Source organism: Gallus gallus, chromosome 36 (assembly GCF_016699485.2).
Source record: "Gallus gallus isolate bGalGal1 chromosome 36, bGalGal1.mat.broiler.GRCg7b, whole genome shotgun sequence".
In the NCBI taxonomy this organism is placed as follows: Eukaryota; Metazoa; Chordata; class Aves; order Galliformes; family Phasianidae; genus Gallus; species Gallus gallus.
The window spans coordinates 13,742-32,342 of NC_052567.1; the positions used below are offsets into that span (position 1 = coordinate 13,742).

Here is an 18,601-nt window from a genome sequence, read left to right on the forward strand (position 1 = left end):
TGTTAGTGCGTGTTATTATGTGTTATTGCGTGTTACTGTGTGTTACTGTGTGTTATTGAGTGTTACTGTGTGTTATTGCGTGTTATTGTGTGATATTGCATGTTATTCTGGGTTATTGTGTGTTATTGCATGTCACTGCATGTTTTTGTGTGTTATTGTGTGTTGTGTTATTGCGTGTTATTGTGTGTTAGTGCGTGTTAGTGTGTGTTATTGTGTGTTAGTGCGTGTTACTTCGTGTTATTGTGTGTTATTGCGTGTGACTGCATGTTATTGAGTGTCACTGTGTGTTACTGTGTGTTATTGCGTGTTACTGCGTGTTATTGTGTGTTACTGTGTGTTACTGCATGTTATTGTGTGTTACTGTGTGTTATTGTGTGTTATTCTGGGTTATTGCGTGTTATTGCGTGTCATGGCATGTTATTGTGTGTTATTGCGTGTTGTGTTATTGCGTGCTATTGTGTGTTATTGCGTGCTACTGTGTGTTACTGCGTGTTATTGTGTGTTACTGTGAGTTATTGCGTGTTACTGTGTGTTATTGTGTGTTACTGCGTGTTATTGTGTGTTACTGCGTGTTACTGTGTGTTATTGTTACTATCTGTTACACTGTTATTGCGTGTAACTGCGTGTTATTGCGTGTTACTGTGTGTTATTGCGTGTAATTGCCTGTCAGCATGTGTCATCACGTCCTCCGTGTCACTGTGTGTCATCATGTGTCTTCATGTGTCATCGCGTGTCATCACGTCATGTTCTCCGTGTCACTGTGTGCCATCACGTGTCATTGCATGTCATCGCATGTCACGTTGCCATGGGACACACGTCTCCCGCACATGGGACACACGTGTCACCCGAACATGGGACACACATGTCATCTGAACATGGGTCACACGTGTCACGTTGCCGTGGGACACACATGTCACCCAAACATGGGACATACGTGTCACGTTGTCATGGGACACACGTGTCACCTGAACATGGGACTCAAATGTCACCTGAACATGGCACACACGTGTCACGTTGCCATGGGACACACATGTCACCCAACCATGGGGCACACGTGTTGCATTGCCATAGGACACACATGTAACCCGAACATGGCACACACGTGTCACGTTGCCATGGGACACACATGTCACCTGAACATGGGACACACGTGTCACGTTGTCATGGGACACACATGTCACCCAAACAAGGGATACACGTGTTGCGTTGCCATAGGATACACATGTAACCCGAACATGGGTCACACGTGTCACGTTGCCATGGGACACACATGTCACCTGAACATGGCACACACGTGTCACGTTGCCATGGGACACACGTGTCACCTGAACATGGCACACACGTGTCAGCTAAACATGGGACACACGTGTCATGTTGCCAGGGGACACACATGTCACCCAACCATGGGACACACCTGTCATCTGAACATGGGACACGCATGTCACGTTGCTGTGGCACTCACATGTCACCTGAACATGGCACACACATGTCACGTTGCCGTGGGACACACATGTCACCCAAACATGGGACATACGTGTCACGTTGTCATGGGACACACATGTCACCTGAACATGGGACTCAAATGTCACCTGAACATGGCACACACGTGTCACGTTGCCATGGGACACACATGTCACCCAAACATGGGACACACGTGTTGCGTTGCCAGGGGACACACATGTAACCCGAACATGGGTCACACATGTCACATTGCCATGGGACACACATGTCATCTTAGCATGGGATACACGTGTCACCTGAACATGGGACACACGTCACGTTGCCAGGGGACACATGTGTCATCTGAACATGGGACACGCATGTCACATTGCCAGGGGACACACATGTTGCCCGAACATGGGACACACGTGTTGCGTTGCCATGGGACACACGTGTCACCTGAACATGGCACACACGTGTCACCTGAACATGGGACACACATGTCACATTGCCGGGGAACACACATGTCACCCAAACATGGGACATACGTGTCACGTTGTCATGGGACACACATGTCACCTGAACATGGGACTCAAATGTCACCTGAACATGGGACACACGTGTCACGTTGCCATGGGACACACATGTCACCCAATCATGGGACACACGTGACGTTGCCATGGGACACACGTCACCCAAACATGGGACACACGTGTCACTTTGCCGTGGGACACACATGCCACCCAAACATGGGACACACATGTCACCCGAACATGGGACACACGTGTCACGTTTCCATGGGACACACGTGTCACCTGAACATGGGACACACGTGTCACATTGCCGGGGAACACACATGTCACCTGAACATGGGACACACATGTCACGTTGACATCGGACACACATGTCACCCAGCAATGGGACACTCGTGTTGCATTGCCATAGGACACACATGTAACCCGAACATGGGTCACACGTGTCACGTTGCCATGGGACACACGTGTCACCTGAACATGGCACACACGTGTCAGCTAAACATGGGACACACGTGTCATGTTGCCGGGGGACACATATGTCACCCAACCATGGGACACACGTGTCATCTGAACATGGGACACGCATGTCACGTTGCTGTGGCACTCACATGTCACCTGAACATGGCACACACGTGTCACGTTGCCGTGGGACACACATGTCACCCAAACATGGGACATACGTGTCACATTGTCATGGGACACACGTGTCACGTTGCCATGGGACACACATGTCATCTTAGCATGGGACACATGTTTCACCCGCACATGGGACACACGTGTTGCGTTGCCATAGGACACACATGTAACCCGAACATGGGACACACATGTCATGTTGTCATGGGACACACATGTCACCTGAACATGGGACTCAAATGTCACCTGAACATGGCACACACGTGTCACGTTGCCATGGGACACACATGTCACCCAACCATGGGGCACACGTGTTGCGTTGCCATAGGACACACATGTAACCCGAACATGGGATACACGTGTCACTTTGCCCTGGGACACACATGTCACCTGAACATGGCACACACGTGTCACGTTGTCATGGGACACACATGTCACCCAACCATGGGACACACGTGTCATCTGAAAATGGGACACGCATGTCACGTTGCTGTGGCACTCACATGTCACCTGAACATGGCACACACGTGTCATGTTGCCGTGGGACACACATGTTGCCCGAACATGGGACATACGTGTCACATTGTCATGGGACACACGTGTCATGTTGCCATGGGGCACACGTGTCATCTTAGCATGGGACACATGTTTCACCCGCACATGGGACACACGTGTTGCGTTGCCATAGGACACACATGTAACCCGAACATGGGTCACCCATGTCACGTTGCCATGGGACACACGTGTCACCTGAACATGGGACACACATGTCACGTTGCCATGGGACACACATGTCACCCAACCATGGGGCACATGTGTTGCGTTGCCATAGGACACACATGTAACCCGAACATGGGATACACATGTCACTTTGCCCTGGGACACACATGTCACCTGAACATGGGACACACGTGTCACGTTGTCATGGGACACACATGTCACCCGAACAAGGGATACACGTGTTGCGTTGCCATAGGATACACATGTAACCCGAACATGGGTCACACGTGTCACGTTGCCATGGGACACACATGTCACCTGAACATGGCACACACGTGTCACGTTGCCATGGGACACACATGTCACCTGAACATGGCACACACGTGTCACGTTGCCATGGGACACACATGTCACCTGAACATGGCACACACGTGTCACGTTGCCATGGGACACACGTGTCACCTGAACATGGCACACACGTGTCAGCTAAACATGGGACACACGTGTCATGTTGCCAGGGGACACACATGTCACCCAACCATGGGACACACCTGTCATCTGAACATGGGACACGCATGTCACGTTGCTGTGGCACTCACATGTCACCTGAACATGGGACACACGTGTTGCGTTGCCATAGGACACACATGTAACCCGAACATGGGACACACATGTCACGTTGTCATGGGACACACGTGTCTCCTGAACATGGGACTCAAATGTCACCTGAACATGGCACACACGTGTCACGTTGCCATGGGACACACATGTCACCCAACCATGGGGCACACGTGTTGCGTTGCCATAGGACACACATGTAACCCGAACATGGGTCACACGTGTCACGTTGCCATGGGACACACGTGTCACCTGAACATGGCACACACGTGTCACCTGAACATGGGACACACGTGTCACGTTGCCGTGGGACACACATGTCACCCAAACATGGGACATACGTGTCACGTTGTCATGGGACACACATGTCACCTGAACATGGGACTCAAATGTCACCTGAACATGGCACACACGTGTCACGTTGCCATGGGACACACATGTCACCCAAACATGGGACACACGTGTTGCGTTGCCAGGGGACACACATGTAACCCGAACATGGGTCACACATGTCACATTGCCATGGGACACACATGTCATCTTAGCATGGGATACACGTGTCACCTGAACATGGGACACACGTCACGTTGCCAGGGGACACATGTGTCATCTGAACATGGGACACGCATGTCACATTGCCAGGGGACACACATGTTGCCCGAACATGGCACACACGTGTCACGTTGCCATGGGACACACGTGTCACCTGAACATGGCACACACGTGTCACCTGAACATGGGACACACATGTCACATTGCCGGGGAACACACATGTCACCCAAACATGGGACATACGTGTCACGTTGTCATGGGACACACATGTCACCTGAACATGGGACTCAAATGTCACCTGAACATGGGACACACGTGTCACGTTGCCATGGGACACACATGTCACCCAATCATGGGACACACGTGACGTTGCCATGGGACACACGTCACCCAAACATGGGACACACGTGTCACTTTGCCGTGGGACACACATGCCACCCAAACATGGGACACACATGTCACCCGAACATGGGACACACGTGTCACGTTGCCATGGGACACACGTGTCACCTGAACATGGGACACACGTGTCACATTGCCGGGGAACACACATGTCACCTGAACATGGGACACACATGTCACGTTGACATCGGACACACATGTCACCCAGCAATGGGACACTCGTGTTGCATTGCCATAGGACACACATGTAACCCGAACATGGGTCACACGTGTCACGTTGCCATAGGACACACGTGTCACCTGAACATGGCACACACGTGTCAGCTAAACATGGGACACACGTGTCATGTTGCCGGGGGACACATATGTCACCCAACCATGGGACACACGTGTCATCTGAACATGGGACACGCATGTCACGTTGCTGTGGCACTCACATGTTACCTGAACATGGCACACACGTGTCATGTTGCCGTGGGACACACATGTTGCCCGAACATGGGACATACGTGTCACATTGTCCTGGGACACACGTGTCACGTTGCCATGGGACACACATGTCATCTTAGCATGGGACACATGTTTCACCCGCACATGGGACACACGTGTTGCGTTGCCATAGGACACACATGTAACCCGAACATGGGACACACATGTCACGTTGTCATGGGACACACGTGTCTCCTGAACATGGGACTCAAATGTCACCTGAACATGGCACACACGTGTCACGTTGCCATGGGACACACATGTCACCCAACCATGGGGCACACGTGTTGCGTTGCCATAGGATACACATGTAACCCGAACATGGGTCACACGTGTCACGTTGCCATGGGACACACATGTCACCTGAACATGGGACTCAAATGTCACCTGAACATGGCACACACGTGTCACGTTGCCATGGGACACACATGTCACCCAACCATGGGGCACACGTGTTGCGTTGCCATAGGACACACATGTAACCCGAACATGGGATACACATGTCACTTTGCCCTGGGGCACACATGTCACCTGAACATGGGACACACGTGTCACGTTGCCATGGGACACACATGTCATCTTAGCATGGGACAGACGTGTCACCTGGACATGGGACACACGTCACGTTGCCAGGGGACACACATGTTGCCCGAACATGGGACACACGTGTTGCGTTGCCATGGGACACACGTGTCACCTGAACATGGCACACACGTGTCACCTGAACATGGGACACACATGTCACATTGCCGGGGAACACACATGTCACCCAAACATGGGACATACGTGTCACGTTGTCATGGGACACACATGTCACCTGAACATGGGACTCAAATGTCACCTGAACATGGCACACACGTGTCACGTTGCCATGGGACACACATGTCACCCAACCATGGGGCACACGTGTCGCGTTGCCATAGGACACATGTGTCACCTGAACATGGGACACACATGTCACCCGAACATGGGACACATGTGTCAACTGAACATGGGACACATGTGTCACGTTGCTATTGGATCACACATGTCATCTTAGCATGGGACACACATGTCACGTTGCCCTGGGACACACATGTCACCCAAACATGGGACACACGTGTCACTTTGCCGTGGGACACACATGCCACCTGAACATGGGACACACGTGTCACCTGAACATGGGACACACGTGTCATTTTGCCATGGGACACACATGTCACCCAAACATGGGACACACGTGTTGCGTTGCCAGGGGACACACATGTAACCCGAACATGGCACACACGTGTCACGTTGCCATGGGACACACGTGTCACCTGAACATGGCACACACGTGTCAGCTAAACATGGGACACACGTGTCATGTTGCCGGGGGACACATATGTCACCCAACCATGGGACACACGTGTCATCTGAACATGGGACACGCATGTCACGTTGCTGTGGCACTCACATGTTACCTGAACATGGCACACACGTGTCACGTTGCCGTGGGACACACATGTTGCCCGAACATGGGACATACGTGTCACATTGTCCTGGGACACACGTGTCACGTTGCCATGGGACACACATGTCATCTTAGCATGGGACACATGTTTCACCCGCACATGGGACACACGTGTTGCGTTGCCATAGGACACACATGTAACCCGAACATGGGACACACATGTCACGTTGTCATGGGACACACGTGTCTCCTGAACATGGGACTCAAATGTCACCTGAACATGGGACACACGTGTCACGTTGCCATGGGACACACATGTCACCCAAACATGGGACACACGTGTTGCGTTGCCAGGGGACACACATGTAACCCGAACATGGGTCACACATGTCACATTGCCATGGGACACACATGTCATCTTAGCATGGGATACACGTGTCACCTGAACATGGGACACACGTCACGTTGCCAGGGGACACATGTGTCATCTGAACATGGGACACGCATGTCACATTGCCAGGGGACACACATGTTGCCCGAACATGGGACACACATGTTGCGTTGCCATGGGACACACGTGTCACCTGAACATGGCACACACGTGTCACCTGAACATGGGACACACATGTCACATTGCCGGGGAACACACATGTCACCCAAACATGGGACATACGTGTCACGTTGTCATGGGACACACATGTCACCTGAACATGGGACTCAAATGTCACCTGAACATGGGACACACGTGTCACGTTGCCATGGGACACACATGTCACCCAATCATGGGACACACGTGACGTTGCCATGGGACACACGTCACCCAAACATGGGACACACGTGTCACTTTGCCGTGGGACACACATGCCACCCAAACATGGGACACACATGTCACCCGAACATGGGACACACGTGTCACCTGAACATGGGACACACGTGTCACGTTGCCATGGCACACGTGTCACATTGCCATGGGACACACGTGTCACCTGAACATGGCACACACGTGTCACGTTGCCATGGGACACGCATGTCACCCAATCATGGGACACACGTGTTGCGTTGCCATAGGACACACATGTAACCCGAACATGGCACACACGTGTCACGTTGCCATGGGACACACATGTCATCTTAGCATGGGACACACGTGTCACCTGGACATGGGACACACATGTCACGTTGCCATGGGACACACGTGTCACCTGAACATGGGACACACGTCACGTTGCCAGGGGACACATGTGTCATCTGAACATGGGACACGCATGTCACATTGCCAGGGGACACACATGTTGCCCGAACATGGGACACACATGTTGCGTTGCCATGGGACACACGTGTCACCTGAACATGGCACACACGTGTCACCTGAACATGGGACACACATGTCACATTGCCGGGGAACACACATGTCACCCAAACATGGGACATACGTGTCACGTTGTCATGGGACACACATGTCACCTGAACATGGGACTCAAATGTCACCTGAACATGGGACACACGTGTCACGTTGCCATGGGACACACATGTCACCCAATCATGGGACACACGTGACGTTGCCATGGGACACACGTCACCCAAACATGGGACACACGTGTCACTTTGCCGTGGGACACACATGCCACCCAAACATGGGACACACATGTCACCCGAACATGGGACACACGTGTCACCTGAACATGGGACACACGTGTCACGTTGCCATGGCACACGTGTCACATTGCCATGGGACACACGTGTCACCTGAACATGGCACACACGTGTCACGTTGCCATGGGACACGCATGTCACCCAATCATGGGACACACGTGTTGCGTTGCCATAGGACACACATGTAACCCGAACATGGCACACACGTGTCACGTTGCCATGGGACACACATGTCATCTTAGCATGGGACACACGTGTCACCTGGACATGGGACACACATGTCACGTTGCCATGGGACACACGTGTCACCTGAACATGGGACACACGTCACGTTGCCAGGGGACACATGTGTCATCTGAACATGGGACACGCATGTCACATTGCCAGGGGACACACATGTTGCCCGAACATGGGACACATGTGTCACCCGAACATGGGACACACGTGTCACTTAACATAGGATTGACGTGTCCGGGTGTCACCCAAACATGGCACACACGTGACACATGGCACACACGTGACACATGTCACACACACACACATGTCCGGCTGTCACGTCCACATATGACACACGTGTCACACACGCGTCACGCCCACACGGGATCGATGCGTCCCACCGCCACCCCCCCCACGACACCACGTGTTCAGGTCCTACTTCCGGTCCGCCCGCTCCCCCGTTCCGACGTCACTTCCGGTTTCGCCCCGCCCAACGGAGCCCCTTAGAAGGAAGATTGGGTTCTGCGCATGCGCCGCTCTGCTCCATAGCGACCGGGAGATACTTCCGGGTTTTTAGGCCCGCCCACTAACGACGGGGGCGGGGCGGGGCGGTGGACTGAGCGCCGATTGGCTGCTAGAGGCAAGGGGGCGGGAACGTGGCTTGAAAGCTGAGCGCTGATTGGGCGCCGCGGCGACATCCGGGAACAGAACGGGAGCGGCGGTGGAGGGCGGTGAGTGGGGTCCGTGGGGCTCTGTGGGGTCCGTGGGGCTCTGTGGGGTCCGTGGGGCGCTGTGGGGTTCATGTGGGGCGGTGGGGTCACTCGGGGGGTCCCCTGGCTGTGCCCCACTGAATCCCTTTGGGGGCATCTGGGTCCTTATGGGGAAGTTGGGGTCCCTGTGGGGTTCTCCTATAGGGTCCTGTGGGTCCCACTGAGGACAATGGGGTCCCTGTGGGGTTCTCCGTGTTGCTATAGGGTCATCGGGGTCCCAGTGGGGACGCCGGGGTCCCTATGGGGTTCTCTGGGTCCCTATGGGGTTTCTATGGGTCCCTGTAGGGTCACTGGGGTCCATATGGGGTTCTGTGGAGCCCTATGGGGACACTGGGATCCCTATGGGGTTCTATGAGTCCCTATGGGGACATTGGGATCCCTATGGGGTTCTATGGGTCCCTATGGGGACGTTGGGATCCCTATGGGTTTCTGTGGGTCCCTGTAGGGTCACTGGGGTCCATATGGGGTTCTCTGGGTCCCTATGGGGACACTGGGATCCCTATGGGGTTCTGTGGGGCCCTATGGGGTTCTCCTATAGGGCCACCTGGGTCCCTATGGGGTTCTCTGGGTCCCTATGGGTTTCTGTGGGTCCCTATAGGGTCACTGGGGTCCATATGGGGTTATGTGGAGCCCTATGGGGACACTGGGATCCCTATGGGGTTCTATGGGTCCCTATGGGGTTCTATGGGTCCATATGGGGTTCTATGGGTCCATATGGGGTTCTCTGGGTCCCTATGGGGACACTGGGATCCCTATGGGGTTCTATGGGTCCCTATGGGGTTCTATGGGTCCCTATGGGGACATTGGGATCCCTATGGGGTTCTGTGGGTCCCTGTAGGGTCACTGGGGTCCATATGGGGTTCTCTGGGTCCCTATGGGGCTCTCCTATAGGGCCACCTGGGTCCCTGTGGGGTTCTGTGGGTCCCTATGGGTTTCTATGGGTCCCTATGGGGACATTGGGATCCCTATGGGGTTCTCTGGGTCCCTATGGGGTTTCTCTGGGTCCCTGTGGGGTCACTGGGGTCCATATGGGGTTCTGTGGAGCCCTATGGGGACACTGGGATCCCTATGGGGTTCTGTGGGTCCCTGTAGCGTCACTGGGGTCCATATGGGGTTCTCTGAGTCCCTATGGGGACACTGGGATCCCTATGGGGTTCTGTGGGTCCCTATGGGGCTCTCCTATGGGGTTTGTCTGTGCCCCTATGCGTTTGTCTGTGCCCCTATGGGGTTCGATGTGTCCCTATGGGTTCCCTATGGGTTTCTATGGGTCCCTATGGGTTTCTGTGCATCCCTATGGGGCTATGTGGGTCCCTATGGGTCCCTATGGGTTTCTCTGTGCCCTTATGGGATTCAGTGGGTCCCTTATGGGTCCCTATGGGGTTTCTGTGCATCCCTATGGGGCTCGGTGTGTCCCTATGGGTCCCTATGGGTTTCTGTGCCCCTATGGGGTTTCTGTGCATCCCTATGGGGCTCGGTGTGTCCCTATGGGTTTCTGTGTGGGTCCCTATGGGTTTCTCAGTGCCCCTATGGGTTTCTGTGTGGGTCCCTATGGGTTTCTCTGTTCCCTTATGGGGTTTCTGTGCATCCCTATGGGGCTCGGTGTGTCCCTCTGCGTCCCTATGGGTTTCTGTGTGCCCCTATGGGTTTCTGTCCCCCTATGGGGTTTCTGTGCATCCCTATGGGGCTCGGTGTGTCCATATGGGTTTCTCTGTTCCCCTATGGGGTTTCTGTGCATCCCTATGGGGCTCGGTGTGTCCCTATGGGTCCCTATGGTTTTCTGTGTGTCCCTATGGGTTTCTGTGCCCCTATGGGGTTTCTGTGCCTCCCTATGGGGCTCGGTGTGTCCCTATGGGTCCCTATGGGTTTCTGTGCCCCCATGGGGTTTCTGTGCATCCCTATGGGGCTCGGTGTGTCCCTATGGGTCCCTATGGGTTTCTGTGCCCCCATGGGGTTTCTGTGCATCCCTATGGGGCTCGGTGTGTCCCTATGGGTCCCTATGGGTTTCTGTGCCGCTATGGGGTTTCTGTGCATCCCTATGGGGCTCGGTGTGTCCCTATGGGTTTCTGTGTGGGTCCCTATGGGTTTCTCAGTGCCCCTATGGGTTTCTGTGTGGGTCCCTATGGGTTTCTCTGTTCCCTTATGGGGTTTCTGTGCATCCCTATGAGGCTCGGTGTGTCCCTATGGGTCCCTATGGGTTTCTGTGCCCCCATGGGGTTTCTGTGCATCCCTATGGGGCTCGGTGTGTCCATATGGGTTTCTCTGTTCCCCTATGGGGTTTCTGTGCATCCCTATGGGGCTCAGTGTGTACATATGGGCCCCTATGGGGTTTCTGTGCCCCTATGGGGTTTCTGTGCCCCTATGGGGTTTCTGTGCATCCCTATGGTGCTCGGTGTGTCCATATGGGTTTCTCTGTTCCCCTATGGGGTTTCTGTGCATCCCTATGGGGCTCGGTGTGTCCCTATGGGTCCCTATGGGTCCCTATGGGGTTTCTCTGTGCCCCTATGGGTTTCTGTGTGGGTCCCTATGGGTTTCTCTGTTCCCTTATGGGGTTTCTGTGCATCCCTATGGGGCTCGGTGTGTCCCTCTGTCCCCCTATGGGTTTCTCTGTCCCCCTATGGGTTTCTCTGTCCCCCTATGGGGTTTCTGTGCATCCCTATGGGGCTCGGTGTGTCCCTCTGCGTCCCTATGGGTTTCTGTGTGCCCCTATGGGTTTCTGTCCCCCTATGGGGTTTCTGTGCATCCCTATGGGGCTCAGTGTGTCCCTATGGGTCCCTATGGGTCCCTATGGGGTTTCTGTGCATCCCTATGGGGTTTCTGTGCATCCCTATGGGGCTCGGTGTGTCCCTATGGGTCCCTATAGGTTTCTGTGTGCCGCTATGGGGTTCTGTGCATCCCTATGGGGCTCAGTGTGTCCCTATGGGTCCCTATGGGTTTCTGTGCCCCCATGGGGTTTCTGTGCATCCCTATGGGGCTCGGTGTGTCCCTATGGGTCCCTATGGGTTTCTGTGTGTCCCTATGGGTTTCTGTGCCCCTATGGGGTTTCTGTGCATCCCTATGGGGCTCGGTGTGTCCCTATGGGTCCCTATGGGTTTCTGTGCCCCTATGGGGTTTCTGTGCATCCCTATGGGGCTCAGTATGTCCCTATGGGGTTTCTGTGCATCCCTATGGGGCTCAGTGTGTCCCTATGTGCCCCTATGGGGTTTCTGTGCATCCCTATGGGTTTCTCTGTGCCCTTATGGGTCCCTATGGGTCCCTATGGGTTTCTCTGTGGGTCCCTATGGGTTTCTCTGTGGGTCCCTATGGGTTTCTCTGTGGGTCCCTATGGGTTTCTGTGCCCCTATGGGGTTTCTGTGCATCCCTATGGGGCTCGGTGTGTCCCTATGGGTCCCTATGGGTTTCTGTGCCCCCATGGGGTTTCTGTGCATCCCTATGGGGCTCGGTGTGTCCCTATGGGTCCCTATGGGTTTCTGTGCCCCCATGGGGTTTCTGTGCATCCCTATGGGGCTCGGTGTGTCCATATGGGTTTCTCTGTTCCCCTATGGGGTTTCTGTGCATCCCTATGGGGCTCAGTGTGTACATATGGGTTTCTCTGTTCCCCCATGGGGTTTCTGTGCATCCCTATGGGGCTATGTGGGTCCCTATGGGTCCGTATGGGTCCCTATGGGTTTCTGTGCCCCCATGGGGTTTCTGTGCATCCCTATGGGGCTCGGTGTGTCCCTATGGGTCCCTATGGGGTTTCTGTGCCCCTATGGGGTTTCTGTGCCCCTATGGGGTTTCTGTGCCCCTATGGGGTTTCTGTGCATCCCTATGGTGCTCGGTGTGTCCATATGGGTTTCTCTGTTCCCCTATGGGGTTTCTGTGCATCCCTATGGGGCTCGGTGTGTCCCTATGGGTCCCTATGGGTCCCTATGGGTTTCTGTCCCCCTATGGGGTTTCTGTGCATCCCTATGGGGCTCGGTGTGTCCCTATGGGTCCCTATGGGTTTCTGTGCCCCTATGGGGTTTCTGTGCATCCCTATGGGGCTCAGTATGTCCCTATGGGGTTTCTGTGCATCCCTATGGGGCTCAGTGTGTCCCTATATGCCCCTATGGGGTTTCTGTGCATCCCTATGGGTTTCTCTGTGCCCTTATGGGTTTCTCTGTGGGTCCCTATGGGTTTCTCTGTGGGTCCCTATGTGTTTCTCTGTGGGTCCCTATGGGTTTCTGTGCCCCTATGGGGTTTCTGTGCATCCCTATGGGGCTCGGTGTGTCCCTATGGGTCCCTATGGGGTTTCTGTGCCCCCATGGGGTTTCTGTGCCTCCCTATGGGGCTCGGTGTGTCCCTATGGGTCCCTATGGGTCCCTATGGGTTTCTGTGCATCCCTATGGGGTTTCTGTGCCTCCCTATGGGGCTCGGTGTGTCCCTATGGGTCCCTATGGGGTTTCTGTGCATCCCTATGGGGTTTCTGTGCATCCCTATGGGGCTCGGTGTGTCCCTATGGGTCCCTATGGGTTTCTGTGCCCCTATGGGGTTTCTGTGCCTCTATGGGGTTTCTGTGCATCCCTATGGTGCTCAGTGTGTCCACATGGGTTTCTCTGTTCCCCTATGGGGTTTCTGTGCATCCCTATGGGGCTCGGTGTGTCCCTATGGGTCCCTATGGGTCCCTATGGGGTTTCTCTGTGCCCCTATGGGTTTCTGTGTGGGTCCCTATGGGTTTCTCTGTTCCCTTATGGGGTTTCTGTGCATCCCTATGGGGCTCGGTGTGTCCCTCTGTCCCCCTATGGGTTTCTCTGTCCCCCTATGGGTTTCTCTGTCCCCCTATGGGGTTTCTGTGCATCCCTATGGGGCTCGGTGTGTCCCTCTGCGTCCCTATGGGTTTCTGTGTGCCCCTATGGGTTTCTGTCCCCCTATGGGGTTTCTGTGCATCCCTATGGGGCTCAGTGTGTCCCTATGGGTCCCTATGGGTCCCTATGGGGTTTCTGTGCATCCCTATGGGGTTTCTGTGCATCCCTATGGGGCTCGGTGTGTCCCTATGGGTCCCTATAGGTTTCTGTGTGCCGCTATGGGGTTCTGTGCATCCCTATGGGGCTCAGTGTGTCCCTATGGGTCCCTATGGGTTTCTGTGCCCCCATGGGGTTTCTGTGCATCCCTATGGGGCTCGGTGTGTCCCTATGGGTCCCTATGGGTCCCTATGGGTTTCTGTGCCGCTATGGGGTTTCTGTGCATCCCTATGGGGCTCGGTGTGTCCCTATGGGTCCCTATGGGGTTTCTGTGCATCCCTATGGGGTTTCTGTGCATCCCTATGGGGCTCGGTGTGTCCCTATGGGTCCCTATGGGTTTCTGTGTGTCCCTATGGGTTTCTGTGCCCCTGTGGGGTTTCTGTGCATCCCTATGGGGCTCAGTGTGTCCCTATGGGTCCCTATGGGTCCCTATGGGTTTCTGTGCCCCCATGGGGTTTCTGTGCATCCCTATGGGGCTCGGTGTGACCCTCTGCGTCCCTATGGGTTTCTCTGTGCCCCTATGGGTTTCTGTGCCCCCATGGGGTTTCTGTGCATCCCTATGGGGCTCGGTGTGTCCCTATGGGTCCCTATGGGGTTTCTGTGCCCCTATGGGGTTTCTGTGCATCCCTATGGGGCTCGGTGTGTCCCTATGGGTCCCTATAGGTTTCTGTGTGCCCCTATGGGGTTTCTATGCATCCCTATGGGGCTCGGTGTGTCCCTCTGCGTCCCTATGGGTTTCTCTGTGCCCCTATGGGGTTTCTGTGCATCCCTATGGGGCTCAGTGTGTCCCTATGGGTCCCTATGGGTTTCTGTCCCCCTATGGGGTTTCTGTGCATCACTATGGGGCTCGGTGTGTCCCTATGGGTCTCTATGGGTCCCTATGGGTTTGTGTTCCCCTATGGGGTTTCTGTGCATCCCTATGGAGCTCGGTGTGTCCATATGGGTTTCTCTGTTCCCCTATGGGGTTTCTGTGCATCCCTATGGGGCTCGGTGTGTCCCTATGGGTCCCTATGGGTCCCTATGGGTTTCTGTGCCCCCATGGGGTTTCTGTGCATCCCTATGGGGCTCAGTGTGTCCCTATGGGTCCCTATGGGTTTCTGTGCATCCCTATGGGGCTCGGTGTGTCCCTATGGGTCCCTATGGGTTTCTGTGCCCCTATGGGGTTTCTGTGCATCCCTATGGGGCTCGGTATGTCCCTATGGGGTTTCTGTGCATCCCTATGGGGCTCGGTGTGTCCCTATGTGCCCCTATGGGTTTCTGTGTGTCCCTATAGGTTTCTGTGTGCCCCTATGGGGTTTCTATGCATCCCTATGGGTTTCTCTGTGCCCTTATGGGTCCCTATGGGTCCCTATGTGTTTCTCTGTGGGTCCCTATGGGTTTCTGTGCCCCTATGGGGTTTCTGTGCATCCCTATGGGGCTCGGTGTGTCCCTATGGGTCCCTATGGGTTTCTGTGCCCCCATGGGGTTTCTGTGCATCCCTATGGGGCTCGGTGTGTCCCTATGGGTCCCTATGGGTTTCTGTGCCGCTATGGGGTTTCTGTGCATCCCTATGGGGCTCGGTGTGTCCCTATGGGTTTCTGTGTGGGTCCCTATGGGTTTCTCAGTGCCCCTATGGGTTTCTGTGTGGGTCCCTATGGGTTTCTCTGTTCCCTTATGGGGTTTCTGTGCATCCCTATGAGGCTCGGTGTGTCCCTCTGCGTCCCTATGGGTTTCTGTGCCCCCATGGGGTTTTTGTGCATCCCTATGGGGCTCGGTGTGTCCCTATGGGTCCCTATGGGTCCCTATGGGTTTCTGTGCATCCCTATGGGGTTTCTGTGCCTCCCTATGGGGCTCGGTGTGTCCCTATGGGTCCCTATGGGTTTCTGTGCCCCCATGGGGTTTCTGTGCCTCCCTATGGGGCTCGGTGTGTCCCTATGGGTCCCTATAGGTTTCTGTGTGCCCCTATGGGGTTTCTATGCATCCCTATGGGGCTCGGTGTGTCCCTATGGGTCCCTATGGGTTTCTGTGTGTCCCTATGGGTTTCTGTGCCCCTGTGGGGTTTCTGTGCATCCCTATGGGGCTCGGTGTGTCCCTATGGGTCCCTATGGGGTTTCTGTGCCCCTATGGGGTTTCTGTGCATCCCTATGGGGCTCGGTGTGTCCCTATGGGTCCCTATAGGTTTCTGTGTGCCCCTATGGGGTTTCTATGCATCCCTATGGGGCTCGGTGTGTCCCTATGGGTCCCTATGGGTTTCTGTGTGTCCCTATGGGTTTCTGTGCCCCTGTGGGGTTTCTGTGCATCCCTATGGGGCTCGGTGTGTCCCTATGGGTCCCTATGGGGTTTCTGTGCCCCTATGGGGTTTCTGTGCATCCCTATGGGGCTCGGTGTGTCCCTATGGGTCCCTATAGGTTTCTGTGTGCCCCTATGGGGTTTCTATGCATCCCTATGGGGCTCGGTGTGTCCCTATGGGCCCCTATGGGTTTCTGTGTGTCCCTATGGGTTTCTGTGCCCCTATGGGGTTTCTGTGCCTCCCTATGGGGCTCGGTGTGTCGGTGTAGGGCCGCGTGTGTCCCGCGGTGTCTCCGAAGCTGTCCCCGTCCCCGCAGACCCCATGGCGGAGGCGGACCCCGACAGGCAGCGGGAGGCGTCGGTGGGGAGGGGTCCCCCGGGGGGCAGTGGGGGTCCTCTGGCCCTACTGAAGGCGCGGGCGCTCGACGTCACCTTCGAGGTGGGGGACGACTACGAGGTCATCGAAACCATCGGCACCGGAGCCTACGGCGTCGTCAGCTCCGCGCGGCGCAGGGACACCGGTGAGGGGGGGGCCCTATGGGGGGTGGGGGTTGGGGTCCCTATGGGGTCCCTGTGGGGGTGGTGGGGGTCCCTATGGGGTCCCTGTGGGGGTGGTGGGGGTCCCTATGGGGGTGGTTGGGATCCCTATGGGGTCCCTATGGGGGTGGTTGGGGTCCCTATGGGAGTGGTTGAGGTCCCTATGGGGTCCCTATGGGGGCGGATGGGGTCCCTATGGGGTCCCTATGGGGTCCCTATGGGGGTGGTGTGGGTGGTTGGGGTCCCTATGGGGTCCCGATGGGGGCGGTGGAGGTCCCTATGGGGGTGGTGTGGGTGGTTGGGGTCCCTATGGGGTCCCTATGGGGGTGGTTGGGGTCCCTATGGGGTCCCTATGGGGGTGGTGTGGGTGGTTGGGGTCCCTATGGGGTCCCTGTGGGGGTGGTGGGGGTCCCTATGGGGGTGGTTGGAGTCCCTATGGGGTCCCTGTGGGGGTGGTGGGGGTCCCTATGGGGGTGGTTGGGGTCCCTATGGGGTCCCTATGGGGGTGGTTGCGGTCCCTATGGGGTCCCTATGGGGTCCCTGTGGGGGGGGTTGAGGGTAGCAATGGGGGGGGTTGGGGGTCCCTATGGGGGTGGTTGGGGTCCCTATGGGGTCCCTATGGGGGTGGTTGGGGTCCCTATGGGGGTGGTTGGGATCCCTATGGGGTCCCTATGGGGGTGGTTGGGGTCCCTATGGGGTCCCTGTGGGGGTGGTGGGGGTCCCTATGGGGTCCCTATGGGGGTGGTTGGGGTCCCTATGGGGTCCCTGTGGGGGTGGTGGGGGTCCCTATGGGGTCCCTGTGGAGGTGGTTGAGGTCCCTATGGGAGTGGTTGGGATCCCTATGGGGTCCCTATGGGGGTGGTTGGGGTCCCTATGGGAGTGGTTGAGGTCCCTATGGGGTCCCTGTGGAGGTGGTTGAGGTCCCTATGGGGGTGGTTGGGATCCCTATGGGGGTGGTTGGGGTCCCTATGGGGTCCCTGTGGGGGTGGTGGGGGTCCCTATGGGGTCCCTATGGGGGTGGTTGGGGTCCCTATGGGGTCCCTATGGGGTCCCTGTGGGGGGGGTTGGGGGTAGCAATGGGGGGGGTTGGGGGTCCCTATGGGGGTGGTTGGGGTCCCTATGGGGTCCCTGTGGAGGTGGTTGAGGTCCCTATGGGGGTGGTTGGGATCCCTGTGGGGTCCCTATGGGGGTGGTTGGGGTCCCTATGGGGTCCCTATGGGGGTGGTGTGGGTGGTTGGGGTCCCTATGGGGTCCCTGTGGGGGTGGTGGGGGTCCCTATGGGGGTGGTTGGGGTCCCTATGGGGTCCCTGTGGGGGTGGTGGGGGTCCCTATGGGGTCCCTATGGGGGTGGTTGGG

General features: G+C 55.9%; 1 protein-coding gene across 7 annotated transcripts in view; it reads left to right on the forward strand.

The window, feature by feature from the left end:
* Window positions 1–9,381: 9,381 nt before the first annotated feature.
* LOC100858386 overlaps window positions 9,382–18,601 on the forward strand; it is a 37,681-nt gene continuing 28,461 nt past the window's right edge. For 4 of the 7 annotated variants that reach the window (XM_046905063.1, XM_046905062.1, XM_046905064.1 and 1 more), the window contains exon 1: window positions 16,872–17,229. In XM_046905063.1, the coding sequence (XP_046761019.1) occupies window positions 16,895–17,229 (335 nt within the window). In that variant the 5' untranslated portion in view covers window positions 16,872–16,894. Of the gene's footprint in view, window positions 9,423–16,871; window positions 17,230–18,601 lie in introns of those variants that run through there. The other 3 variants (XM_046905067.1, XM_040655061.2, XM_046905066.1) reach the window with 2 other exon arrangements.